Consider the following 25,871-nt stretch of genomic DNA (forward strand, 5'->3'; position numbering starts at 1 on the left):
GAGTGCGGGGAGTGCGGGGCATCTTTGGGTATCCCCTGTGCCTTGGGATGGATGGGCACAGGGACGCATCAGCTGTCACACCACTCCCAATCTTCATGTGCCTCCTTTTAATGCTCCAAAAGGATAAACCTCAGCTCCTGTGCCGCTCTGCTGAGCCACGGAGGTGCTGAGCAGCAGCACAGTCACTGCCCAGCACAGCTGCGTGTGTCCCACGGGGAGGTTTGGTCAACCGGCCCCAGCAGGGCTGGCACTGTGGGCTACGTGAGGCGCTGAGCTGGGCAGGATGGGTGCTCAGCCCACTGCTTGGCACGGGGATGGCTGTGCTTCAGCAGGGAGCTCGGCTCAGCACTGGGGGTTCCACCTGTCCTTGCTGGAGGTCCTTGGGCCGATGGCCACGACGCAGCTGAGCGGTGGGTGCTGGCCCTGCCTGCAGCGGGGGAGATGGACAGCAACGTGTCTCCCGGTGCGCTCATCAGGGTGCGGTGCTGCTGCCACCTACCCCGTGGTTGGCGACCTCGAAAGGCAGCAGCTGCTTCTTTCTCCTTTTGGCATCCAGCGGCTCTTCCCTCTCCTCCAGCTTTTTGCACGCTCACAGTCAGGCGCGTGGGGAGGAGTCGGGCTGCACGGCCCCCAGGAGGGTGGCTGCTCCCTCCAGGCTGTCCCTGCTGGCAACATGCCTCAGTTCGGGGGCATGTGGCACGCGGGACTGACACGGCTTGGCCGTGCCCACGGTGATTTTGGCGCTGCTCAGTGTCTCCTCCACGGCGCGGCAGCTCCGTCACCGCAGCACAGCCACTCGCCTGAGCCTGGTCCTGTGGGTGTGCTGTGCTCACCTCTGCGGCGCGGGGAGCCCGGTGCTGGTTGAAGGGTTGCACGGCAGTGGCTGGGAAGTGCCGAGAGCCACCCTGGAGCAGGGAGTGGGAGCGCAGCTCTGCGTTGTGCAGCTGCAGCTGGTGCAGGCGGCACAGCAGGGCCAGCAGCTCCTGCTGCTGCACAGAGCTGCTCCTGCGCTGCACAGCTTCCTCCAGCCGCCGGGTGTGCTGCTGGCTCTGCTGGAAGCGCCGCTCCAGCTCTGCCTGTGGGCACATCCCGGCGTCATCCCCCTTCCCAGGGGTCAGCATCCCTGCTAGCGGGCCACCAACCTGTCTGGCCCTTTGCCCTCTGCATGCACCCCAGTCCTCCGGGGTGAGTGGTGCTGCTAGGCAGGGACTCAAGCTCAGCTCCCTGCAGATGTGGGGTTGAGCTGTGGATGCTGCATTTGGGGCTCCCGCACCTTCTGCTCCTGGAGTCTGCCCTGCTTCTCCACCAGTGCCATGAAGCTCTCCCGTGCTGCGATCACGCTGGCTGGTTCTGGCACATCCGTGTCCATGTTCCTCCTGCTCTCACTGGGCCCTCCTGGCTTCCCTTGCCCCTCCTTGCCCCAGCGCCATGCTCTCCTCTTCCAGCTGGAGGAGACATTTTGGGGTCTCAGTGACACAGCCTAGCTCTCTGGGGACCCCACCTGCACCCACATACCGAGTGAGTATGCGGAGGTGCCGGGCAGCTGCCAGCCGGGTGTGCAGTGCTGTGCCCTCCAGCTGAACCAGGTGCTGGCACAGGGCCGCCTGCTCACGGCAGGCATTGAGCAGCTTGTCCCGCAGCTGGACCTGGGCTGGGAATATGGGTGTCAGCACCAAGCCCTGCAGCTCTGAGGCAGCACAGTGGGGTCAGGCATACCCTGGGTGTAGTGGATGGCACGGTGCTTGCCTGGCCCTGTTGCGGTGTACAGCTGGTGCTTGAGGTGCTGGATGTCCCCACGCAGGTTGGCCACAATTCTGCCATGGGGTGAGCTGCTGAGCAGGTTGTGCTTCACCTGAAATGGGCACAGTGTGAGCATCTCACTGCTGCAGCACAGCACATCCCCAGCCCTGGTCCCTGAGCACTGTGTGGCTGCGCAGCAGGGACCGGCTCTTATGCCCTCCCTGCTGGGGACCAGAGCTGCACAGGGAGGGGACAGGAGGGTGCCAGCAGGAGGCGGGGTGGTGTCCACCCTCCCGGTCCCACCGTGGGGCGGATGCTTTTGGCGCGCTGGGCGTAGCTGAGCGTGCTGCGGGACTCCTCAAAGGCAGTGCTGGCTGGGCTGATGTGGGCGATCATCACAGTGTGGCTGTTACCCCCGAGCGAGTCCTGGGCAGCAAAGCACACAGCTGAGTGGGGCAGGGGGAGCAGCCCGTGCCCCCCGACACCATCGCACCTTCAGCAGTCGGGTCAGCTTGCTGTCACGGTAGTTGACGTGCGCGCTGCCCGCCGGCTTGCTCAGCGCCTTGATGCAGTTGCCCAGAGCCAGCAGTGACCTGTTGATGTGCGCTCCCTCCTTCATCCTCTGCCCACGGTTCCGTGTCTGGGCAGTGAAGTGAAGGCAAAAAATGTGGTAGCAATAAAAAGGGGCCAGGGGTTTCCCAGGGGTGCATGCCGTACCCAAGCCGCCCGCTCGGAGCCTGCCAGGTCGATCAGTTGGAGCCGCCCGCAGCGCAGTCCCCGTCCCCGCGCGCTGACCTGCAGCACGGCGTGGGAGCGTGACGACGTGTGGTTGGCAGCTGTGGGCTCTTGTGTCCGCTGCTGATTCCCCCTCAGCAGCAGCCGTAGGACCTGCAGAGGACAGGCTGTGCTGGGTAAGGGGCTCGCCGCTCCCCGCTGCCCCATCTCCTGTCCCACCTCCTCGGTGCTGCTGGCTGACAGCTCGGTGATGCCGACCACTCGGACGGTGCCACGGGAATCCTCCCACAGCTGCAGGGAGTGCGGTGAGGGGCTCAGCAGGTCCCGAATCACCTCATTGTAGATCTGGGGGGAGATCTCCATTGTAGATCGAAGGGGGGAGCTGGGAACATCCCACGTGGCATGGGCACCCATAGGGGACACGGCCCTGCAGCACAGCGATACCCCGGCTGTGTGCCACTCGCTGCTCCCTGCCTGCCCTGGAGATGGAACATCCCAGCTTTCCCATGCACCTCTAGGTAGGACATGGAGACCTCATGCTCTGCATCACTGCTGCACTCCTCGATGGCATGGAAGAGGTCACCCAGAGCGCGGGCACAGATGCCAGGCTCGCTGTTGGTGCCGAGCATGGTGTAGGTCTTCCCGCAGCCTAGGGGAGAGGGGATGGCTCATCTGGGGCTGGGACTCTCTCTGCAGCCCCTGCCGTATTGAGCCCATCCCTGAGCCCCTCACCGGTGGGGCCATAGGCAAAGATGGTGGCATTGCAGCCGGAGATGACACTCGCAATGAGGCCTCTGGTGGTGGCACGGTACACGGTCTCCTGTGAGAGGGTGAATGTCCAGGGCACATCCCAGTGCCTCCATGCCAGTTGGCTGTCCCACACCATGCTCCTACCCCACGTCCCCACACCCTGCCCATCCCATGGACCCACCTGGGTGGATGTGGAGTCAAAGGCTGCATCAAAGACGTAGGATTTCTCCCGGGAGCGGCTGGCATGCAGGACGTTATCAGAGTTCTGCATGGGGTCTCGCAGCACCACAACCTGTTGGCGGACACAAATGGGGCTGCCTAGGGCACCTGTCACCCCCATGCTCCTGGGGTCACCTCCAGCCTCCCTTCTGCCAGTGTTCCCTCCAGGCCAGGGCCCTTTATGTTCCTGTATCATCCCATTGTCCCCAGGCAGCAGCTGGGGCTCAAAGCTGCTTTGTGTGCAGTGCCAAGGGGACCTGCTCAGCCGGCTGCTCCACTGCCCGCTGGCACAAAAGCACCTCTGTGAGTACAGCCCAGCAAGGTGCCCGCAGCTGCACACCTCCAGCTGGTTTGCAATGCAGTCACACTCTAGGGATGCTGTTTGTACCCCTGCACCAACTCCAGACCCCTGCTTGTGGGTGATGCCAGGACAGAGGGGGCCCAGTGCTGACCCCATTGCAACTGCCAGCATCCCTGGTGTCTCTCAGTGCAATGCAGATTTCAACCTCTGTGGCAAAGCCAGTCTCATGGCTGCCCAACTCTCCCTCCTCACACAGCCTCCAGGCCTCCCCTGTAACCTGAGTTGGGGATGGGGAGAGGGGTCCCACAGCCCTGCAGGACGGGCTTCTCCTGACCCAGTAAATTCTTGCTGGACTCCCATCCTGGTGCTTTGTTATTGTAGGATCTCTGCAAGGAATGTAAGGCTGCAGGTGCACTCCATCCTGTTTTGTGCACACATCACACGTGTGTGCATCGCATGCAGCACCAGGTGCACCCAGGCACATCCAGAATACACGGAGGATCCCACCTTGTCCAGTGTACCTGATCCCCCTGTCCCCTGCCTTGGGTCCCCATCCCACAGCTGTACCTGCTCATCCAGGCGGTGGGCAATGGGCCTGGCACCCCTCTGCAGTTCAGCCACACTCATGGGTCGGATGCGAAGAGCCACCTGCAAGACACGGCCAGTGAGTGTGGGGCAGAGAGGACGAGGATGAAGGGACAGCAGAACGGGGACCTGCACGCCGGCCATCGCTGGATGCAGTCTGGCACTGGGCTGGCACAGCCGGCAGCCGATGCAGCCCCCGGGACCCCCCCACGCTGCAATTAGAGGCTCATTTTGCTGGGAAGAAAGCGAACACTGCTGGGATTGGCTTAAAGGGGCAGCTGGGCAGTGAGCCCTCCTGCTGGCACCGGCCCCTCGCTGCCTTGGGGACAGGTGGCACGGGGGGGGGGAGCGCAGAGCTGCGTCCTGCTCAGGCTCCTGGAAACGCTGTCACAGTATTGATGTAATTAGTGCTGGCACTTAATGAGGCGCTTGGCCAAATCGCAAGGCTGGCACTGGGCTTCCTGTGTGCTTTGGGGTAGGAGCCGCACCTGACGGCTGCACCTGAGCTTGGGTTGCACTGACTGGGTGATGCCTCGCTGCGTCCTCCCGTTCACAGTCAGCAAACTGCCACTGGTTTTCAAGGGCTCTGCTGACCCCAAAGCTGGCTGTGCTGGATCAGCAGCAGCGTTCTGCTTGAGGGCAACAAACCTTGTGCCCCCACCCCATGGCAGCAGGCATCCTGGATAGCAGGTGACACTCACTGGCTTTGTAGTGGGGCTGGGAAGGGGTCCTGCTTCCAGGCTCACCCCCAGCCCCACTGCACAGATGCCGTCCCCCCCAGCAGCCCCATCCCCCTGTCACCAGCTGTGCTGCGGGGTGAACACAACAGGCAGCTCATTAATAATTGAGCGGTGGATAAGCCGGCAGTTGGGCTGCACTGCGATAACAGCAGGGCTGTGTTTACCCAGAGCTGATAACCCCGGCCCTGGCTCTGCAGGCAAGGGTGGGGGGAAGTAATGGGCTGGGCGAGGGGGGCTTTGCCCACACCAGGATCCCAAGATGGACCATAGGGCACCAGCTGCTGTTGCACCATGGTTGGTGGTTGGCTTTGCACCGTGGCCTGGTCCCAGGAGGGAGATGGAAGGGAGAAAGGACGTGACCTTCCCACTCTCTGCTCAACCCCGCCGTGACAAAACAGGAAGCGTGGTGTGGGAAGCTCCTGTTTATTCACACTACAGAAAAATCAGGAGGGCAAAGGGCCAGGGAGCATCTGTGAATGGCTTCACAGATTCTGTGCAATCTACTGGTCCCGTCCGCTACGGTTCCTGTGGAGAGAGCAGACACAGCGTCTGGGGCTGCCCCACGGAGGCAGAGAGCCCAGGAACCCAGGAAGGGGGCTCATCCCTGCACCAACCCCCGAGCAGCCACCCCAGCAGGGAGGGGGAGAGCAACACGGGGATGGTTCGAGTTGACCTTGGCAGCGTCCTTTTCCTCGTCCTCTTCCTCGTACTTGAGCAGCTCGCCTTCCTCCCCCTGAGCCGCCAGCTCCTCCTCTGTGTGTTCTTTAACCTGAAAGGCAGAGGTTGATCAGTGTCCCCTGCAGAACTCCACTGATCCCCGCCACGCAGGGCTGGGGATGCTCACAGCTGCTGGTCCCAGTACCTTGCTGCTGCCTGGCTGCTGGGCCTCCGCCCGCGCCCTCCTCTGCAGCTCTGCTTCAATGACCTCGAAGAATTCCTTCTGGGCACGGTCGAGTGCGTCCTGGGGACTCTCCTCCAGCATCTCCTCTGCCTCCAAGCCCTGACCCTCCGACCTGGCACGTTCCTTCAGCCTCATCTCCCGGTGCCGGGCTTCCAGAATCTTCTCCCTCTTGGTCTCCCGCTCGAACATCTAGGGCAGAGAGGGGCTGAGGGGAGCAGAGGACCCCATGGGGACAGCTACATGCTGGCTGCACTAAGGGCTTTGCTTGCACAGGCATCCGGCTGCTTGCCACCTGGAGCACACATACCGCATTGGCCAGGTTCTTCTCGTTCCTCTGCAGGGTGCAGAGCCCAGAGGAGATTTTCAGCAGGGTGATGGTGCCCAGCTTTGAGCCGCAGCCCAGAATGCAGCCGTTGTCCTGCAAGCGCAGGCTGGAGAGGGGCTCATCACAGATCTGGGGAGGGAGGATGGATGGATGTCAGTGCTTAGCCCTTATCTGGTGCCTCTAGGGAAGCCAGGCAGGATGAGCTGGCAGAGAGAAACCCATGTGTGCGCCAGCAATGGGAGCCTACGTGTGAATCTGGGGACTTGAAGGCTGCTGCTTGACAGAGCAGATCCAGAGCTCTGTACAGAGAGACCCATGAGCTCCTCCATCCCCTGGCCCCGTCCCCAGGTGCTCCTCACTCTGTGCCTTGGGGCTGGTGTTACTGCTGACCAGGGCAGCCCCCATTTCCCCCAGAGCGAGAGAACAGGAGCAGTGGTGAGCTGACCTTCAGGCTGAGGGATGGGTTGTTCTGTTTGAAGAGGAAGTCCCAGATGTCCAGTGTCCCATCCATTTTGGTCGTGAAGAAGACAGACGGCCTCACGGTGCTCCAGCAGCCATCCGTCAGGTAGGAGAGGTGGTACCTGCCCGCAGACCCCACGCTCGCTGCCAGTTACTCTGCCACAGAGCAGGAGGGTTTTTTGCAGGGCCAACCTACGCACGCTGACACCTACCTGGTCCACATAATTGATGATTCCTTTGTCTCCTCCGACCAGATCCGAGCAGTCCAGTCACCAACCGTCAGGAAGATTTTGGGGAAGAAAGGGTTCCTGGCCAGCGCGTAGACAGGCCCGTGGTGGCCGCTGTAGGTGCTGGCGATTTTCTCGGGGGGCGTCTTGGCTTTGCGGTTGCAGGCGATGACGATGCCCTGCTCCGTGCCCACCATGAACTTGGTAGGCTGAGGGTGGGAGCAGGAGAGCAGCTGTCAGCAGGATGGGACCCCGTGGTGTGGGGGACGGCTGCTCAGTGAGGGGCTTTGCAGTGTGACGAGGGGAGCCGGCTGCAGCCAGCAATGGGCAGAATGGAGCCCTGGGACGCACTGTGATCAGGGGGCTTCAGAAGCTGAGCTGCCAGCGTGGCCCCATACTTTAGGAGCACACCAGCTTCTGACAGATAAAGGTGGGTGAGAACATGCTGCAACGCTGTGCTCCAGGCACTGGCACTGCTTGCCCTGCTCAGGTTTGCCCAACTCACACACCTGCCACGCTTAGGACACCATTTGTGTGCAGGAAGCTCACCAAGGTGGGCTCAAATTCCAGCGTGCTGGCACCCAGAGCATTTTCCAGCAGCTCCCTGCGTGTGATGTCCAAGACCAGTGCCTCAGTGGGCTCGGATAGCTTGCGGATGTCCCACCACAGGACCTGCGGGGGAAGGATACTTCAGGGCAGGGGCTGCTCTCAGCCATCAGTGCTGGGAAGCCAAGCAGCCTGGAGCTGGGCAGCTGCCTTGTGCCAAAGCATGCTGGGCTGCAGGTGCCTGCCAGCAGTGACTGTACGAGCACCCAGCCCTTTCCCTGTCCCTGCCATTTACCTGCCCATCAGTGGAGGCTGAGAAGCATTCAGTGCCAGTTTTAGACTGCAGCCAGATCGCACCATACACAGGGTCTCTGTGGCTGGCCTCTACGGTGGACACCTCCACAGGCAGCCCCCCCTTCCTGGTATCCCAGTAAGCTGTGAAAGAAAAGGAGCTGTCAAGATATTCTCCAGCTGCCTTGCCCAGCTCCTTGAAACCAGGCAAGGGCCCTGAGGCTGGGATCCTGCTACTGTGATCGCACGTGGAGTTGCCCATCCTGAAGGGATGAACAATTTGTGCTTTCTGCAAACACGAAGCTAGATGGTGGGAACAGGAAATAGCCCCAGTACTTTCAGCAATCATTTCTGTGGCAACTGCACTGCAATCCCGAGAGGCAATTCATCCCCCCAGCTCCTCTCCTGCTCTGCAGAAAAGGTTGCAGCAGGACCAGATGTGGTCTTAACGCCCCCAACAGCAGTTCTTGTGCTCAGTGCCGCTCAAAACCATCCTATCTGACCTGACCCTGGCTGCTCTCTCCTCCCACGTGCCTTAAGGGCAGCGACTAACAAAGGCAGGTCCCAGGGACAGCAGCAGCTATCCATCCCTATCTGCCTCTGACAGGCAGCAGAGGACAGGTCATGGCGCAGGTTGGGCAGCTGGGCCCTGGTGGCACTGAGCCACACTCGCTCCCTCTCGCTTGCTTCTAATCAGGCAATTGGATGTGATGGCGCACGCCCTGCTGGGCCGGTGCCACACGCCTGGGGAGCTGTGCAGGACGTGCTGAAATCCCCCCTCCATCACCTGCGGAGCGTGCAGGAACAGCTCTGTGATGCCTGCCCTGTCAGATCTGATTGCTGCTGCAAATGGCAAGGAAAACATCAAAATGAGAGCAATTAAACCAAAGGGCTTGCGCAGCCAAGTAAATAACAGCCATAAAACGAAGCTAGCAAAGAGGGGCCCTTTACCAGGCACGTGAAACAACAGCACAAAAACAATTCATTGAATTAAGCGATGGCAACTCTTCTGGGCTTTTGCCACATAAAAAGATGTGGCTGTGGGTGAGGCAGGAGTGCAGCACGTGTAACTGCTCGGTGCTCTGACCCAGCAGCACCTGCCACGCTCTGGCTGAGCACCCCAAGTGCCTGCGACGTGCAGGGTAACAGGGCAGGTTCTGAGCAGCCCCGAGAGGAGCAGGGTGTGGTAGTGTTGGAACCAAGCTCTTGTTGAATTTAAACAAAGCCAGACCCTCCTTATTGTGGCTTCATGCATAACCCATCTTCCTTACCCATCTGTCCATTGTAGCATCCCCCCACCAGGATGTGAGAGTCTTTGGGGTTGTACTCCAGGCTCACAAGAGGGGATGATGGCTTGAGAACCAGCTCCGGCTTGTTGGGATTTTCTGCCAAGAAGGAATGAGTAAAGAGTGATGTGCAAAGGCAGCCCAGAGGCACAGCGCCCTGCTTCCAAAGCAGGCTCTCACACCACGTCACAGGGATGGGAGGTGACCTGCCCTTGGCTGTCAGCCCGGGGACGGACCCGTGCTATCCTGACCCGCTTCTTGGTACTTTTCACTCCAAAATGCAGCAGGTTCGAGCCTGACAGAAGAGGGCAGTCCTCAGCCTGGGCTTATGCTGCCTCTTAATCAAGCACAGATGAACCATAGAAACACAAAAACCACATAAGAGACATGTGGCTCAGCTGCCTGTTGTGGTCACAGGCGCTCTGGCTCATGAACTCATGTAGTGGGATTTCAGCACCTGCTGACCAGCTTTCAGGTCCCATTTCTGCCCTGCTTCGCATTGATCTGTGGGCAAAACAGAAACCCAACCCTTGCTCTCCTCCTCTAGAGCCTTGTGGTGCTTTACTACATCTGTGAGATGCTTTGAACGCACAAAGTGCTTCCGCAGTGGCAACATTACTGACAAGCAAGTTTTCTCATCCCCTTACCGAGATCCCAGATGTATGAGTCAAAGCTCATGTCTTCTGCATTCTGCTGGAACTCCAGGCTGGAATAAGCCACTGCCAGCTTCTTGCATCTGTCAGGGTGCCAGGACAGATGGGCGGCTGTCCTCTTTATTACGTTTGGATCCCTTTTGATAGCAGGACATCAAAAAAAGATGTTAGTTTGTTAACAGCTTTGTCACACCCTGGGATGACGGTGGGAATCGCAATTAAAACAAGCTGCAGCCCTTGAGCATTGAGTGCAGGAAATGATTCTCCTGGGGGATGGGTGGGGGAAGAAGAGTTGATGATTTAATAAAGTCTTTCCAGTTATACATCTCTAAGAATCCAATTATGTTACCGGATCTGACTTCTAGAAATGACCTAACAGCCCCTGACATGTGCAAAATAATCTTTGAGGCATTAACAAAAAAAAAAAAAGGATCCTGCCTAGATCAGTGTTAGAAGATGCTCAGAGCTGCGCCTGCCCATGGGCATTGGTGCTTATGTTTGAACTGCCCAGGCAGGACGGGGAGGGGAGGAATTGATGGGTTACAGGGCACGGGGCAGCAGGAGGTCTCCCCATCCACAAACCGTTCTAAAGCCATGGCTTCCCCCTTGCTTGCTCTAGTTTTTAGCAGCCTGTCACAGGGCTGCAGAGCAGGATGAGACTGCGGACAGAGATGGGAACAACTGTGGGTTTTGCAGAGGGGACGGCAGTTCGACCTGATGACGTTGATGGTTTTGGCGGAAGGAGCCTCGTCTTCCAACTCGTCTGCCTCCTCCTCCCTGAAGTACTCCTTGTAGATGTCGATGGCGTTGTTCTGCTTGACGCAGTGCTCCATCAGCTGCGGGCAGAGCAATGTGAGGTCACACTGCCAGCCTGGGGCAGTGGGAGGGCATGGGGACAAGGGACGGGCATGGGGACAAGGGACGGGCGTGGGGACAAGGGACGGGCCCGGCCTCACCGCCCCGAGGTGTGTGATGGTGTTGACGTAGTTCTCCTCTTTCTCCACTTTCTTGCGGAAGCGCGAGGTCTGCTCCAGCTCCTGCGGGTTGATGTCCCTGGGCCAGCCGCCCTCCACGTGGTTCACACCGCGGCTGTCCACCTCCACCCGCTCCGTGTTGGCCTGCAGGGAGCGACAGGCCGCAATTAACGGGAAGTCCGCAGGGCTCACAGCCCGGCTCCACGCGGCCCTGCGGCCCCGCCCTGCCCGCTCACCTCGTGTTCCGACATCTCGCTGCCATGCTGCACGCAGGCGTCCACCGGGTTCCGCAGCACGAAGCTGTCGGCCAGGCTGGGGTCGGGCTGGATGTCCACGCACACCTTGGCGGGGCAGTCGGAGAAGTTGCAGTGGCGGCCGAACTCGCTGCGCTTCCTGGTGTAGACATGGACGATCTCCATGGCGGGCCCGGGCCGACGCCTGGCTCAGCGCGGGCAGACCGGGCCGCGTCCGCCGTTACCCGGCAACGGCGGGCTGGCGTCACGTGATGGCGCCGCCATCTTGGGAAGGGCAAGGCGGGCGTGTCCGCCGCTCGCCGCCATGTTGGGAGGGCAGAACGTGGCTAATTAGGATCAGCTAACACTGGGACCGGCTTTGTAATTAGGAACAGGCTTGGACTTGCGTGTGTGTGTCCAGCCCCAGCAGCCACAGCCTCGCATCCCCTGCTGGTACCCTGACTGCAGGCTACAGCCAGACCCCATCCCAACACAACCCTCCTGCGTGTGGCTGGCAGCCCCTCCTCACACCCATAGCGACCGGGGCTGGGAACCACAGGGCATCCGTGATAGCTGCAGCACCCACAGCGCCCAGTGGAAGAGCAGCAGCATCTCCCAGCTCACACCCAGCGTCCCCCAGGTCACTCTCAGGCTCTGCAGAGTGCAGCCCAAGATGTGACAGGACACTCAGACCCCATCAGCAGCCCCACGTTGCCTCTCACAGCACCCTGGACCCCCCCCAGGATGGACAACTCTGTGCCTCCGGGAGATTGGGACAGCAGGGAGGAGATGGTTTTTAGTACAATAAATGTTTATTGTCTTTGCCCTGAGGGCACATAGAAACGAGGCAGGACCCCCACTCCTCCCAGTGGGAGTCCCAATGAGGTTAGTCCACATGCGCTGGGGAACAGCTCTCCTATGGTACCGTTACATCAAAACGTTAAAAGCCAAAAAAAAAAAACAAAAACAAAACCCAAACCAAAACAAACCATTAAAAACTTTCAGGTTACCAACAGCCAATAATGCTAGTCACGTGTAACAGACAGATGGAGTCAGGGGACAAAGGGATATGTACAGTTATCTTTAAAAGACACAGCGAGTCACTGCTATCAAGTAGTACCCAATGAGGCTCTGCCCAGGGACAGCCCCTGCTCTGCCACTGCACTGTTAGCTCACAGGGAGCTGGCAAAACAGGGAGGGGACAACCAGAACTGCAGCCCAGAGGTCCCAGGGCAGCCCACACCAAAATGAACAACCACAAAGGGCCTCAATCAGCCCACGCTGGCTGCTCCTGGTTCCTTTGCTGCACCCTGGCTTAGCCTGGAGCTCTGGCAATGCGGGCATGGTGGCAGGGATGTGTCCCCTATTGGCACAGCCAGCTCCAGTCCTTAAAGCTCTCCAGGGAATTTGTGGCTACCCCAGAGCTGTCCTGCACGTAACAGGGGAACCTGCCCCAGGGAGCAGGACTGCCAAAAAGAGCCAACAAGCCAACATGCATCGCAGCAAATCCAAGCTGGAACAGAGGTGGCAAGCTGTGCCGCGTCTCTGCCCTTAAGGTAACTTACAAAATGCAAAGCAAAAGAAAGCCAGCAGGGTCAAGACATCCCTATCCCAACCCCTTGGCATAGAGAAGGTGGTGGGGTCACTAGTGGTTGGTACTGCATTGCTACGGGATGAGGGAGCTGCTCTGGGACAACCCCAGTCCCAGGGTGTGCTCCAGTCAAAGGAACCCAGATATGGTCCCTGTCCGTGGCATAAAACCACCCCAAGCAGGTGGAAAGGGAGAGGTGAACAACCTCCAGCCTTCCAGGAGAGCTGCAGTCAGTCCAGGAAAGCATCCCATAAGGCAGAAAGACGTGAGAGTGAGCAGAAGCTGCCAGGGAAGAGAGCGCAGGGAGCATGGATCCCACGGCCGGAGCTCATCTGCAGCCCCTCGCCCACCAAGGGGCTCTGGGTGTCTTTGGTTTCCATCGGGGGATGCCAGTGGCTTTTTCTCCTCCCTCGAGCTGCAGGATGAGCTGCTAGGCTGGGAACTCGGTGTGCTGGGGCCGGAGGTGCTCGTCGGTGACGGACAGGTAGGTGGCTCGCATGCTTGGGGAGTACTGCAGGAGAAGGCAGGGTGAGCACAGCCAGAGCCCCCCAGCAAACACCCACATCCCTCCCAGCCCAGCATCACTGCTAGCAAAGAGAAAGCCTGAGGACGGATGGGAAAATTGCTTCCTATTGGTATTAATCCCCATTAACCTGGGTCTCTCCAGCCTCTGCCCCAGCTGGAAGTTGGGAGAGTCGCCAGACAAAACCTCCAGCTCTGATAATGGAGCACAATTCAATTCCTACAGCACTTTGCTGGAGGGAGGAGCACCCTGACTTGGCATTAAGGAAGATTATTCTGAGTTTGTTATTTCGGACTACAAAAGTCCTTCCTTAGGGATCTGAATCCTGGTTAAATTCAACCACTCAGGGTGGGGAGAAGCGCTCAAATTAATCCCTGTGTTCACCCACCCCCCCAAGAGCAGCCCTCCAGCTGTGAGGGCTGTGCAATCGGATTAAAGCCTCCACGCTTTCACCTGATTGCAAAAACTGTCCGCAGCAGAGGAGAGCATGGGGACCTCAACCATCACAGCAGTGCCACGGCTGCCACCCTGTTCCCATGGCAGCCCCACAGTGGCAGCCCTGCAAGGGGTGAGCTGGGATGGGGAGGAATGAGTCCTTGGGGTGCAGGCATGGAAACAGACAGATACTGTTAGAAGAGGGAGAAAAACAGCACAGAGAAGGGATGGGGATGGAGACCACTTCCAGCCCCCTGACACAGGCAGGCTGCAAACTGAACGTGGCCCTGTCCCTCCCCAGCCCTCCACGCTCTGCCCAGGAGCAAAGAAGCCCCAGAGAAGAAAGGATGGAGGGAGCTACAAGGGTGGAAGTGAGGACAGGAGCTCAGGGACAAGAACTGGGGAGGATGAAGCAACTGAACTTACTCTTGATGGGCAACTTAGCTCCAAAATAATTGATGCAAAACAAAACAAAAAGAAATAAAGTAAAGCGGGCATTAACAGGCAGGGTGGGTTTAAATAAACAGCAGAGGCAGGGGGGAGGGGATGTGAGCATGCATGGATTACTGCACAAAGTGTCCTTTGAAATTCTTGGGATGAGTTAGGAAAAAAAAAAAGAGAAAAGTAAAGCAGACAGAAAGAGAACTATTTTGGTCTCCTCCAAGCACGTGGTTGGTGACCTCTCCCTGTAGCCCTCATGGGCTGGTGAGGAACTGGGTTAGTGAGATGGGGAGCAGCGATCTGCAGGCAGATCCGGCACAAGGGGAGGGAGCCCTGCCCCACTGCACGGCCCCATGGGGGCTCCCAGCACCCAACGCCCACAAGTCACAAGAAGGATTTGGCCTCGGCTGCCCACCGTACCGTGGGAGGGGGGGAGCCCCTGCCGATCAGCGGCACGTTCTCGTAGCGCGGGTTCCCTCCGAAGAGCACCGCTTGGTTCCTGCACGGAGAAAGAGATGCTTAGTGGGGTAAAGCCCCCAGCGCAGCATCCACCGGGTGTGGGGAACCCCTGGGTGGGCTCACATGTACTCAGAGACCGGGGCATTGGAGATGGTCTGTGCCGGGGGGTGCAGGCTGCTCTGGCTGCCCAGGCTGCTGTTGTAGCTGCAGAAGCTGCGGAGCTGGCCCCGCACTGGGTGGTGGGCAGCAATGCGCCGTGCCTGCGGGTTGAAGGGGTCTTCCTCATCGATGTCATCGTAGTCCTGCTCCCTGCAGGGCATCGAGGTGCCTGTTATCATCAGCCCCAGGAGCAAAAAGCAAGGGAGGGGTCCAAGCTGCCCCCACCTGCCTGCCAGGTGCCTCCAGGCACGAGCCGCAGCACAGACCATGGTGGAAAAGGAGGCGGCCACCAGCAGGGAGAAGAGCACCAGGTAGAGCAGCCCCTCCACGCCATCGTAGCAGATGCCAATGAGAGCGTCCAGGTAGTCCTGCAGCAATGGGATGGGGTAGGGATGGAGGCTTGGGGGACCCTGGAGGCTGCGTGGCTGGGCCCTGGCCCCCCCTCACCTTGTGCAGACCGCGGCAGTCGAGCAGGGCCGTGAGCTGATGCAGGCTGGTCTCTGAGGTGTTGAGCAGCTGCTGGACCCCCAGCAGGTCTTTCTGTAGAGAACAGAAGGGTGAGAACAGATGGGAACAGGGGACCAAACCCCACTCCCTCCACCCCATACCTCAGCCATTGGGAAGAGAGGCAGGGCGAACTGGATCAAGCCCTGGGTCTGCATCTGCATGGTGGTGAGCGAGCGCTGGAAGACGGTGAGAGCCTGCAAGAGGCAGCGGGGGGGGGTCAGAGCTGGGTGGCCACCCCCCACCCCAAGGATCCAATCCCCCTGTACCTGCTGGAAGGGACTGCTCAGGCTCTGCTCACAGTACAGATAATAGTGAACAACCTCTGTGAAGTAAAACGGAGATGTCAGTGTGAGCACCACAGAGAGCAGCATAGGGAGAGTCAGAGCATGGAGCACGGCTCCCCTGAGCCCCCACCATCACGTTTTAGGGAGCACTAGGGCTCTCTACCTGCACTGATCTCGCTCTCTGTCTGGTTCATGATGAACTTATCCGGGGCCACACAGAAGTCACTGGTGCCCTGTGGGGATGAGACAGAGCACAGTGGGGTTGGGACGGCGCTCAGCAGCTCCACAGCCACGCCACAGCCCCCACTCACCACTGCTGCAGCCGTGTCCACAGCCATGGAGCACCAGCTGAGGATGAGGGTCAGGAGCCCACAGCACAGCATCCTGCAGGAAGAGGGATGAGCACGACAGGATGGCACCACGGGGACAGCCCCATCCTGGCCCCGGGTGGGCACTCACATGGTGAGGAGGCAGCGGGAGCGTTTGGCCAGCCCCAGGCAGGCCAGCAGGCAGACGGTGAGAACAAGGATAAAGAAGAGGAGGTAGGACAGCCACCTGGGTGCAGAGGAAGGCCTCCATCAGTGCATTCTCCCCAGCACCCCAGGGTGGGGAATGCTCAGAATTCTGTCCCATCTCACCGGTAGTACTCCACATAGGAGACGTTGGCAGCCAGAGCAGTCAGGTCGTCACTGACACCATGCCAGCTAGGCAGCCCTGAGAGCTGCAGCACGATGTTGCCTGACAGCTGCTGCAGGAACTTGAGGGTCTGCAGGTAGTCAGCCCGTGCTGCCAGCACTTCGGTCAGCTGCTCCAGGTGCTGCTCCAGGGCCACCTGCAGCTGCTGTATGGTGCTTGCCACCTGGGGACGAGGCACAGGGGGGATGAGGATGGCTCGAAAGGGGCTTGGGGTTCCCCTGCGGTGCAGACAGTGAGTGATGCCTGGCTCAGAACAAGGTTCAAGGTGTCCTGCTGCCCTCTCCAGCCTTGGCCACTTCATGAATGAGAGTTAGTGTGGAGAGGGGTGGGGAGGGTGGATAACCCTACCCTTTGGGCAGATATCTGCATCCCCAACTCAAGGGATGCGGCAGGGAAGGGCAGCTGAGGCACAGTGGGGACGGCCCGTCACGGATAACACAGCACAAAGGCCCCATTCTGCAGGGCTGACGTCAGCCTCCTGTGCTCAGCTCAGCCCGGCTGCCCCAGGGGGCTCAGCCCAGCCCCGTGGCATGGCTGGGGAGGGTCCCTTGCAGCCCCCCCCATGGGAACATCAGTCCCATTTCAGGAGGATTTTCAGTGCTTTCTGCACTTGGACACACTGGCTTTGCAAGGAAAAGCTGTGAGCGTGCAGCAGCAGAGCAGCACCCAGAGGCACAGGGGAGGGGGGTCTCACAGCCCTACCAGTGTGTCGATGCCAGTCAGGGTGTGGTTAGCATTGTCCAGGGCGTAGAGCAGCTGGTAAATCCCATCGTTGGTCTCACTGTTCCCATAGAAGCCGATACCAACAGCCGTGCTGGGGGCAGACAGAGGACCCGGGTTAAAGAAAGGGGAAATGCTCACCCCAAGGCCCCAAGGCAGAGCTTAGCTTTGGGGATGGGGACAGCACTGCAGTGGGGAACTGCTCTGATCTGGTGACTGTGGCTTGGGGACACCCAGGGATAGCACTGCAATGGGGATGCGCTCTGACTTGGTGATACCCAAGCCCAGAACTGCTCTATGGGCTGGGCACTGGATCCTGCCAGACCCAGAGAGATCAAGGCAAAGCAGATTAGGGGAATGAGCTGGAAAACACCCACTGCTGACAAGCAGCACAGTGGGCAAAGCAGCAGGGATGCGCCCGACCCCAGCACGTGCCTGTGGCCACACCAATAACAATGACAAACACCAACCCATCCGCTCCAATTTGGTCTCAGCCCAAGATCCCGCTGCATTCAAAGCCCTTGGGGGCTGCGAGCGCCACGTCCCTGTGCTCTGCCTTAGGATCGGGGAGAGATCATGGGACAGGTGCAGGGAGCTCAGCGGGGACATTTGCTGCGCAGCGCAGGCAGACAGTGAGCCTTTGTCTGCTGCGCGACGAAAGGGAACCGCGTGCTGCTCCCGGGGGCTCAAAGGGGGGGGGAACAAGAGAAGGGGTGGACAGGGCAAAGCGCTGCTGCCCCTCGCCTTATTGCTGCGGCCACAATTAATGGTGGTCACAATCCACAATTAAGGGCGGCCACAACGAAGCGTGGCTGCTCCGGGCTGCCAGCTGGGTCACAGCATTGCCTGCCATCTGCCACGGGCTGGGATTAGCGACTGCTGGGATTAGTGGGAGGGTGGTAAAGGGATGGGGATGAGACCCCGGGGCTGTCCTGGTGTGGTGCAGGCATGGAAGTGATGCGCAGCAGCGCGGGACACGGTGGCAGCACCCCTCACCAGCAGACAAGCCCGGCGGTGACAGCCATCCAGGTGACACAGCAGGAGCGGGGCCGCTTGGCGTCGGGCTCCTGGTCCCGCTTGCAGCAGCAGAAGCAGATCAGGTAGATGGTGAGAAAGAGGAGGTTGATGCCGAGACAGACGGTGGACACCAAGCCGAAGAAAAGCAGCGACTGCGGAGGGAAAGGGGACGCCGTGCGGCTCGCGGAGCGATTCGGAGAAGAGGCGCTGGGGGGTGCTGGGTGGCGGGGCTTCCCACGGGACGGTCACAAGGGGAAAGAGGAAGCGGCGTCCGTTCGCGTCCCCGTTCCCGCGGCGCAGGGTGGATGCGGAGCCGGGAAGGCATTGCCGTGTTCGGGCAGTGCCCGGGATGCTCAGCGCAGGGACCGCACAGCGCTCTATCGGGGGGGCTCGCACAGCGCTGCCCCGCGCCGGGATCCGCTGCAGTTGCGGTTCGGCGGTACCGGGAACCGGGGGTACCGGAGGTACCGGGATTAACGGCGGGGCACAAACGTGCCCTCCCCGAAAAGAAGAGCGCTTTGTGCCGGCAGCAGGAGGGGTGAAAGCGGTCACTGCAAGGAGCGGGTGCTTCTTTGTGTCCGTGCGCGAAACCCCCAACGCGGAGCGCACCCCCCAAAAGCCCGTTGCCGAATGAGCGTCGGGAGCGCGGGGGGATGGAGGACCCGAGCCCAGGGAAGGGGGGGCGCGAAGCGCAGCGCGGGGTCCGTACCTGCTGGTAGTCGGGGTCCTGCGGGTGGAAAGCGGCTGGCACGGGCTGCAGGCGCAAGCCGCGGTGGGGCAACCCGTGCAGCCAGGCCGCCCACCAGGGCGCCAGGTAATCGGCGCGGGCGGGCGGCATGGCGGGGCCGGGTCGGGCCGGGGCCGCTGATGGCGGGGGGCAACGCGCCGCCACGCCGCGCTCCGCCCACCGGGCCACGCCCCCTCCGAGTGGCCACGCCCATCTCAGAGACCACGCCCTCCTCCTGGCCACGCCCCCTCGGAAAACGCGGGCCGCGTGCTGCCCCGCGCCGTGCGGCTCTTTGCTCCCCGGCGTTTGGTCGAGACGCCTGGATCGCCCCGTCCGGCTGCAGGCTCAGCGCCCTGATGGAGATGCAGGTATCTCCGTTCTTTGTTGGAGGGTTGGAACAGGATAAAGGCCCCTTCCAGCTCAAAGGATTCCGTTCTCTCCTTGCGTTGAAGCACCGGGCCCTTCACCTTGCTGCTATAGCAGCACTGCACCCCCCGTGCTTCCCGATAAAAGGATCACTGAATCCTATCGCTTTGCTCCTTACATCAGGGCTGTACCCTAACGATACGAGGGTGCTGCATCCCGTCACCTCAGTGCCAGAGGCATCACCTCCCTCCATCTCCTGTAAGAGCGTTGCTGCCCCCATAAGCAAACTGTACCCTAATGGGGTGACAGGGGACACACCGCCACCCTCTTATAGGGCCGCTCACCAGGACTCTGTCACATGGGCTGAGCTTGAGCTCAGCATCAGCATTGAGGATGTTCCCACCCACCCCGGTCACCCCAGGGAGGCTCCTGCTGCAGCAGTGCCCCAAAACTGCTCCATCCCAGCTGCCCCAGCAAACAGCAGCTGAGGACACGCTGGGCATCCCTCATATCCACCATGCTTTGTACATCATCCTGCAGGGTTACGTTGACGAACACATCTACTTTCCACTCCATGCTGCCACCACAAATCCCTGGCAAAATACCATTCCCTGCCAAGGAGTTTTACTCTTTATGGCTCTCCTCTCAAGCATGTGTTATTAATACCCACGGCTCCAGGTACAGCAAGCTGCACCTAGATCAGAACAGGGTGAGAAAACAAAGTGACTGAGGATCATTTTGTCTATTGCAAAAATCTTCCAATAGAAAACTGTTTCCCTCTCCCCAGAGGCAGTGCACTGCAAAGGGCTGGGAGCCGGTCTGGAGCTGACCCTGAGCCCATGGGTGCATGGGTGCTCCCAGCACAGCTCACATTCATTGGGCCCCAGAAGACTTCAGGGAACATTGCATCAGGGAAGGTGATGGGGCACCACAGTAGCAGATAAACCAGCCACTCTCTGCCAGCCCAAGGAGCTCTGAGCTTTCCTGCAGCCCTGCTGGGAGACTCACCCCGAATTAATGCCAGCAAAAGCTACAGCTGAGCAGCCTTCTGCTCTGGCACGCAGTCTCACCGGGCAGCTGCCAGCTGGATGGGTGGAGGAGGCCCAACACCTAGGATGTGAAAGCAGAGCATGTGGCAGCGGACAGGACGCTCCATTCACACGCACAGAGCAACTGCCTCAGCCCCCTCGGGTGCCCCTCACTGCAAGCTCTGCTGGGGCACAGACTGAAACCAGCTCCTGAAGCACCAGGCTGTGAGCTGGCACACTGGGGTAGCTGGTCCAGGCTATGCGTGGCAGAAGCCATCCCTCCTAGAGCAGTCAGAGGAACACACGTGGCTTCAGCACGGTGCCGTTTGGAAAGGACAAGCCTGACGCCTGGAAACAGTTCCAATTTTTATTGTAATAAACGTGGAGAAATCTAGGTGCAAACAGTTCATTTCAGCTCCTTCACAGCCAAACCTAGGGAGGAGAAAAAGAGAAAAAAATGTTTGAAACGTGGCTCATCGCCCGATCTGTCTGGCCAGCAGAGCAGCATCTGCCCTTGTGCAGGAGACACGCAGCTGCAGCTTATTGCTGGCTTTGCAGAGGGCTGGGGCAGCTCCCCTTACCTGCCAGCACAGGCTGCAGCTGTGCAAAGAGCAGCCAGAGCCCCACAGCTCCCAGGCACTTATCAACACTCAGAAGTTTGAGCAGCATTCGCTCAGGCAACTCACAGACTGCACCTCCTGCCCCCCCTTCCATGCTGAGCTCAGCTGTGCTCCAGCACAAGAACCCAGACCCAGGCTGGCCCCTGGGAGGCCCCGCAGGTGATACCTGGAGGCAGGGACTGTTTCAGCTTCTCTGCCTTCTCCTTGTCTGTGATGACCAAGGTGTAAAGGTAGCGGCTGCAGCGCACCTTGAACTTCACATTGTCCTTGTTCTTCTTGATCTTGACGGCTGCAGGATTAAGGAAGTGGTTACTGGGACGGCAGCGACCCCACATGTTCCCTTTTATGAACCACGTCCATTTCCTGCGAAAGCACAAATCCTACATATCCCAAAGCAAGCGTGGAGACCTTTGTGTCTCATAGCAGGTATTTACAAGTAGCATCAGAAGTGTACAGCATCACAAACTCCCAACAGAGCACAGAAGTGCACAACAGACTTATTTCGTGTAATTCTCTGCATCTGAATAGAAGCCCTGACCCCTGCAATGAGTCTGCAGGCAGTTCTTCATCTCCTTTACAGCCAAGCAGGGTTGTTTTATCTAAGCAGCTTGCTCACAGCTGTGGTCAGTTGCTCTCCTTTCCCACTGCACAGCCCTGGCAGCTCAGTATAACAAGCTGTAGAGCTGCTGCCAAATCTAGAATGTGTTGAAAGGGACTGAAATGCTTTGTAAGCAGCTGTCAGCAAATATAACAGCGGTGCACACTGAACTTTCCCTCTCTCGCCCACACCGAGTTAACAAAACATTTCCAGAATTAAAGCACCTCATCCCCATGACAGCTACATCCACATACAGGAAAAAATAAAGGAAAACTCCTCACACGTTGTTGAATACTGAGACAAGACATTCCAGCTTTTCAATTATAATTGTCTTTGTGTTTGCAACAATAGAAAACTTGAGTTTAAGCGTGATTCACTTGTCAGGTGTCGCAGAGCTTTAACAGAACAACATCTTTTAGCTTGTCAAAGATTTACTAAGTCACAGACAGGCTAATATTTGCAAATAGCTTCCCACCAGTTGCAACCTGGGTTTGGCAAAAACACCCATGAGTGAACAGCAGCAGAAGAAACCCAAGTGAGTGAGCACCCAGCCCTGACCAGCTCATCCCTGGGACTGCACCTCCTCTCCTGCAGCTCCTCTGCAGCCAGGATAGCTTTGCTCAGCAAAACCTATTGCAAATGCCACTGGTGTTGCACGCAGACACAGCCTCAGCGCACTGAGTCCCTCAGCACTTCCACAGCATGGAGCTGCTCGGCCCAATGGGTGACACAGGCCTGCAGCTCCCCTCAGGGGGGGAACTGCTGAAGCACACCCTTACTCCTCCCCTAAAGCAGTTTCAGCACTCACACTTTGCATCCTTCCTCCTGGCTGTCAGCAGAAAGTCTTTGATCTCCTCAATCTTGCGAGGCTGATTGAAAGATGAAACACAGTCAGCATGGACAAGGACGAGAGCTGATACTCACCCTGTGTTCTGCCTTTGATACAGCCATTCAGCTGGGGCTCAGCCCAGACCCCCAAGTGCACCCCCAAAGACAGGAGCAGCTCTCTCCCCACCCTCCCCTCACCACGAAGGGAAAAACTCCTCACTCTGCACACAAACAGACCCAAAGAACAATGGAGGTTTCCCTACTGGACCCCACAGCCACAAGGAACCAGACAACCTCCACCCACGGACTGAGAGAAGCCCCACAACACGTCTGCGAGCCGCCATCCGCTCCCCCACGGGCCCCCTCCTCACCATGACTCCAGCCCGAACTCAGCTCGTTCCAACCTGCGGGAGGAACAGGCAAAGATGGCGTCAGCGCATCATCCTCACGGCCCCAACGGCCACCCCACGCCCGCCATCAGCCCCCCCCGACTCCCCACCGCTCGCCCTGCATCCCCCGAGCCCGCCCAGCCCCACACGGCCTCGGATGGCGGCGGATTCCACACGGCCCCACCCCGCGCTCACCGCTGCGGCTCTCGGCTACAGAGAGCGGAAAGGAGAGGACGCACTTCCGCTTCTGGGACGCCCCCTCAAGCCCCGCCCTTCGCAGCGCGCTACGGCGCGGGCGGAGGGACAAAAACCAGAGGGGAGAACGCGGAGCGGCGCTGCGCTGAGTTGTTGGGTGCTGCACCCCGCGGGCTCTGCGGATCTTGTTGGCGGCTGCTGCTACGTTGTGAACAGTAGGAATGCCGTGACCTCGCGATCGGTGCTTGCTGAAGGAGCTCCGGCCCTACGAATCCGCCCAGCTCCGTGGTTCCCAATCTGTAGCCCCGCGGCTCTCAGCCCTCGGCCCGCCCCAGGAGCTGAGTGCAATGCAGCCTCCTGGCCACAAGAGGGAGCCGTAGCCATGCGCAAAATCCTCCAAAGCGACCCAAATCCGCGCTCCTCCTCGGGGTCGGGCGGTCCGTCCCACCGCGCCCGGCGATTCGGGGCCGCTTCAGGCAGAGGCGGCGCTGCCCAGGGTCGGGAGGTGCCGCAAATTAACGGGAGAAGCAGCGGGTGCTGAGATCTCTCCGCTTGTGCGTGCACAGACGTGGCCGTGGGCTCCCCTGGGCGGACCGCGGTGGGTGTGAGCTCACACGAGCGTGCACAGCTGCGAGCGGTGGTGGGCTGTGCTCCCTCCCTGCCCCGCATCGTTAACCCCGCCCCACGCCATCGCCCGTTAACGGTGGACGAGGTGACCCCCTGTGCTGCGTCCTGCATGGGGGCACGTCGAGGGGCTGTGCGCGCTGGAGACGATGGCAGCTCCATTCTTCTGACAGCTGCAGGGATGCTGGCAGCGCCCCGCAGTGATGGGATGGGGTTACAAGGAAGAAGGAGGCGTTGGGAGATCGCAGCTCTGCCCAGAGGCAAAGTGGGGCAATTCCACCCCGCTCCCTACGCCTCTAAAAATGAGTTTTGTAATTGTTTGATTTACTTCTCTCATCCCGGATCGGCTGATCTACTCCGCTGCGTTTTAATTGCTCCGAAAGTTGAGCAGTTTTTCATGTTTTAAGGAGTGCTGAATTGTATAATTAAAACACTAACAACGTAAATCAACAGCGTGGAAGAAAGACAGCAGAGAATTAAGCGGCGGCGTGGCGGCATCATAAAACCAAAGCAGCATGGAAAGTGCCCCATAGCGGCAGCGATGCTGAATGCTGATGTCACATCCCGATGCCATGGGGTGGAGGTGGGAATCGGGGGGATGTGGGACAGATCTGGGAGCTGTGGCAGTGCCGTGCATGGGGGCTCAGCCTCCGCCTGGTGCCTGACCTCCTCGCCCCCAAAATCACCAAGTTTTGGCCCAAAATGTTGTGTGGTCCTGCGCCCTCCATCCCCGCTCCTGCCTGGGAACAGATTCACTTTGACTTTATTAATATCATTTAAAAGCAGAGTGGGCGTATAAATCAACAAAAATAATTCATGAGAGTCATTAGCTCCTCAAAGAGGGGATCCTTTTTATGACCGGCTTTAAATTAAGGGGGAAAAAAAAGAGAGAGAGAAAAATCGCATTCTGAAACTGCAGCTTTTAAAACACATCAAATACATTTCCTCCCTGCCTCCCACCGGCCTCGGCTCCTCCGCCGAGTGAAATTCAATTAGCATCCTTAATTCACCCTCTGGCTACCAGTTTGATATTAAAAACTCTCATCTCGCAGCTCTGCAGGGATGGGGAAAGCCTGGGATGCTGACCCCCAGCAAGTCACGTTTCCCTTTCCCCAAATGCCCCGCGGAGGTGAGCATTGCTGGGGGTCTTGTCCCCAGGCTCTGCGTCCCCGTGCCCTTGGGGACAGCGGGTGGCCGTCCTGCTGCACGCCGTGCTCAGCTCAGCTGGCAGGATTTGTGTGCACCCGGCGATTAGATGCTATCTGCTTATCGGCAGCAGCACGGCCGGCTCTGGGCCAGGGAAGGAGATAGCAAGCAGCAGCCGGGAGGAGATGCAGCAGCCGATGGGGTTTCTCTCTCTCTCCCTCTCTCTCTCCTCCCAGTTCCAAGTTGTGTCTGCCCAGCATCACCTGCTGCCGGCTCCATGGCTCAGCAGTGCTGGAGCTGTGCCCTCTGCTTGCAGCCCGCTGCTCCGTCACAGCCGTGTTTACGCACCCAGGGCAGCCCTGTTTTCCTTAGGTGTAATTATGCCATCTGTAATGTGGTTGCAAACTGTTTCTCATGGTGGAAGGAAGGAGCTGCTGTGCTGTGCTGTGCTGCTGCCTGTTGCAGCCCCCACTGCCCTGCAGCTTTCTTCCCACCCCGTTTCTCCCAAGGAACACGGCTGTCCCCTGCTTGTGGGGCTCATGTGATGCTCTGGAAACGTTCACGCTGACATCCCCCTGCCCAGAGGGGAGGTATGTGGGAGCCAGAAGGGAAAACCTGCAGGAAAAGCACACGGCTGCTTGGTCCTGTGGGTGCTCTGAGCACAGTGGGCACTGCTGCTCCCCAAAGGAGCTGCCAGCAGGTGAGCAGCAGGGCTGGCTGAGCCGGGCAGGTGCAAGCATCACCTGTGCTTGTCAGCAGCGCTGGACAGAGGTGGGAAGGAAGCATAGCTAACAGGAGACGTGGAAGGACAGGTTGGCAGGGAGGGTCCCCGTTCAGGGAGCAAACTGAGGCAGGAATGGATTTTTGCCCCTGTTTACTTGAGGTTCCCCCCTGGTTTAGAGAAGAAAGGCCGTGCGTCACCATCAGCTACTCCGAAGCGAGAGCGCAATTTGCTGAATGCGTTTATTGCTATCAGGGACTGAAAACTATTCCCAATCACTCGGCACTTCCCTTCATTCTCTCTTCCTCTCTCACCTCTCGGAGCACAGTGCCCTGGCAGCGCTGCCAAGAGCCGATCAATCGGCTGCTAATGGCAGCCCCGTGCTCTGCCATTCGTCAGCCGGGTCCTTAAAGAGCATCCGACGCTTCATGGTCGACTTGGAGGGGGGAAAAAAAGCCCATTTGCAGGCGAGATCGTATTTTCTCCGTCTCCCCTTTTGTTCTTTATGTGCTGAGGACAAAGGCGGCTCAGGCTGGAGGTGGGGAACAGGCAGTGGAGGGGGTGAAATCCCACGAAACAAAAGCTCCCGTTCTTATGCAAAGTGGGAGCGAATTTGGGGAGGAGGGGAGCACAGAAACTGTGCCCTCTGTAGCAGAGCAGCGGTGTCAGTCGGGCAGGAGCCCCTCCTCGCCGCGATAAGAGGAGAAGGAATGCGGTGGAAGTTTTCCTGCAGGCATCGGGGGGCTGTTTGAGGCGCGGGAATATTGTTGCACAGTAGGGCTGGGCTGGGTCAGATCCTGCTCACCATCACTGCCATGAGTTGTGCTGGGCT

The 25,871-nt window shown here is 59.3% G+C and overlaps 4 protein-coding genes across 7 annotated transcripts; all 4 read right to left on the reverse strand.

The window, feature by feature from the left end:
• Positions 1–156: 156 nt before the first annotated feature.
• On the reverse strand, positions 157–4,474 carry KIF19 (kinesin family member 19). The gene is made up of 12 exons (XM_052688270.1): positions 4,313–4,474; positions 3,407–3,517; positions 3,208–3,295; positions 2,988–3,124; positions 2,695–2,820; positions 2,458–2,628; positions 2,234–2,380; positions 2,044–2,166; positions 1,700–1,852; positions 1,516–1,646; positions 1,274–1,445; positions 157–1,076 (listed from the first exon to the last, which is right to left on the reverse strand). Exons 1-12 carry the CDS (start codon positions 4,472–4,474, stop codon positions 258–260), a joined length of 2,340 nt encoding a protein of 779 aa, XP_052544230.1. The 3' UTR covers positions 157–257.
• A 1,009-nt stretch (positions 4,475–5,483) lies between these two features.
• On the reverse strand, positions 5,484–11,188 carry DNAI2 (dynein axonemal intermediate chain 2). Its single transcript, XM_052688009.1, has 13 exons — positions 10,969–11,188; positions 10,715–10,876; positions 10,473–10,594; positions 9,753–9,895; positions 9,091–9,204; positions 7,824–7,963; positions 7,532–7,654; positions 6,968–7,191; positions 6,742–6,877; positions 6,279–6,425; positions 5,933–6,160; positions 5,744–5,839; positions 5,484–5,595 (listed from the first exon to the last, which is right to left on the reverse strand). The coding sequence occupies exons 1-13, from the start codon at positions 11,149–11,151 to the stop codon at positions 5,587–5,589; spliced, it is 1,827 nt and encodes a 608-aa protein (XP_052543969.1). The 5' UTR covers positions 11,152–11,188; the 3' UTR covers positions 5,484–5,586.
• A 570-nt stretch (positions 11,189–11,758) lies between these two features.
• TTYH2 (tweety family member 2) lies at positions 11,759–18,706 on the reverse strand. Of its 4 annotated transcripts, none has more exons than XM_052688108.1 (14): positions 18,507–18,703; positions 17,777–17,949; positions 16,763–16,874; positions 16,003–16,223; positions 15,824–15,919; positions 15,676–15,748; positions 15,528–15,597; positions 15,347–15,402; positions 15,182–15,274; positions 15,021–15,113; positions 14,799–14,941; positions 14,538–14,723; positions 14,376–14,454; positions 11,759–13,067 (listed from the first exon to the last, which is right to left on the reverse strand). In XM_052688108.1, the coding sequence occupies exons 1-14, from the start codon at positions 18,633–18,635 to the stop codon at positions 12,987–12,989; spliced, it is 1,605 nt and encodes a 534-aa protein (XP_052544068.1). In that variant the 5' UTR covers positions 18,636–18,703; the 3' UTR covers positions 11,759–12,986. The 4 variants fall into 4 exon arrangements, 3 of the variants coding, with proteins under 3 accessions (XP_052544068.1, XP_052544070.1, XP_052544071.1); XR_008207965.1 differs by having other exon boundaries at positions 13,026–13,067; positions 14,538–14,719; positions 18,507–18,706; XM_052688110.1 differs by lacking the exon at positions 17,777–17,949 and having other exon boundaries at positions 18,507–18,615.
• A 1,565-nt stretch (positions 18,707–20,271) lies between these two features.
• On the reverse strand, positions 20,272–22,632 carry RPL38 (ribosomal protein L38). The gene is made up of 5 exons (XM_052687645.1): positions 22,549–22,632; positions 22,336–22,368; positions 21,945–22,005; positions 20,705–20,827; positions 20,272–20,350 (listed from the first exon to the last, which is right to left on the reverse strand). Exons 2-5 carry the CDS (start codon positions 22,336–22,338, stop codon positions 20,325–20,327), a joined length of 213 nt encoding a protein of 70 aa, XP_052543605.1. The 5' UTR covers positions 22,339–22,368; positions 22,549–22,632; the 3' UTR covers positions 20,272–20,324.
• Between the last annotated feature and the right edge of the window lie 3,239 nt (positions 22,633–25,871).

Source organism: Tympanuchus pallidicinctus, unplaced genomic scaffold, assembly GCF_026119805.1.
Source record: "Tympanuchus pallidicinctus isolate F22 unplaced genomic scaffold, pur_lepc_1.0 scaffold23, whole genome shotgun sequence".
In the NCBI taxonomy this organism is placed as follows: domain Eukaryota; kingdom Metazoa; phylum Chordata; class Aves; order Galliformes; family Phasianidae; genus Tympanuchus; species Tympanuchus pallidicinctus.

Bases quoted from the DNA above. Each gene is read 5' to 3' on its own strand.
- KIF19 (XM_052688270.1), bottom strand. From the start codon at position 4,474: ATGGCCGGCGTGCAGGTCCCCGTTCTGCTGTCCCTTCATCCTCGTCCT. The intron at 3,296-3,406 runs GTGGGTCCATGG...ACCCTCTCACAG, and splicing joins TTGACTCCACATCCACCCAG to GAGACCGTGTACCGTGCCAC. The intron at 2,381-2,457 runs GTACGGCATGCA...TTCACTGCCCAG, and splicing joins GCTCCGAGCGGGCGGCTTGG to ACACGGAACCGTGGGCAGAG.
- DNAI2 (XM_052688009.1), bottom strand. From the start codon at position 11,151: ATGGAGATCGTCCATGTCTACACCAGGAAGCGCAGCGAGTTCGGCCGC. The intron at 10,877-10,968 runs GTGAGCGGGCAG...CGCTCCCTGCAG, and splicing joins GCGAGATGTCGGAACACGAG to GCCAACACGGAGCGGGTGGA. The intron at 7,964-9,090 runs GTAAGGAAGATG...TTTCTTTCACAG, and splicing joins ATGCTACAATGGACAGATGG to CTTACTGGGATACCAGGAAG.
- TTYH2 (XM_052688108.1), bottom strand. From the start codon at position 18,635: ATGCCGCCCGCCCGCGCCGATTACCTGGCGCCCTGGTGGGCGGCCTGG. The intron at 16,875-17,776 runs GTGAGGGGTGCT...GTCTGCCCCCAG, and splicing joins ACCGCCGGGCTTGTCTGCTG to CACGGCTGTTGGTATCGGCT. The intron at 13,068-14,375 runs GTACGGTGGGCA...CTTCTCCTGCAG, and splicing joins GGGGCTCCCCCCCTCCCACG to TACTCCCCAAGCATGCGAGC.
- RPL38 (XM_052687645.1), bottom strand. The intron at 20,828-21,944 runs GTGAGTGCTGAA...TTAATCCTGCAG, and splicing joins CAGGAGGAAGGATGCAAAGT to CCGTCAAGATCAAGAAGAAC. The intron at 20,351-20,704 runs GTATCACCTGCG...TCTCCTCCCTAG, and splicing joins GAAACAGTCCCTGCCTCCAG to GTTTGGCTGTGAAGGAGCTG.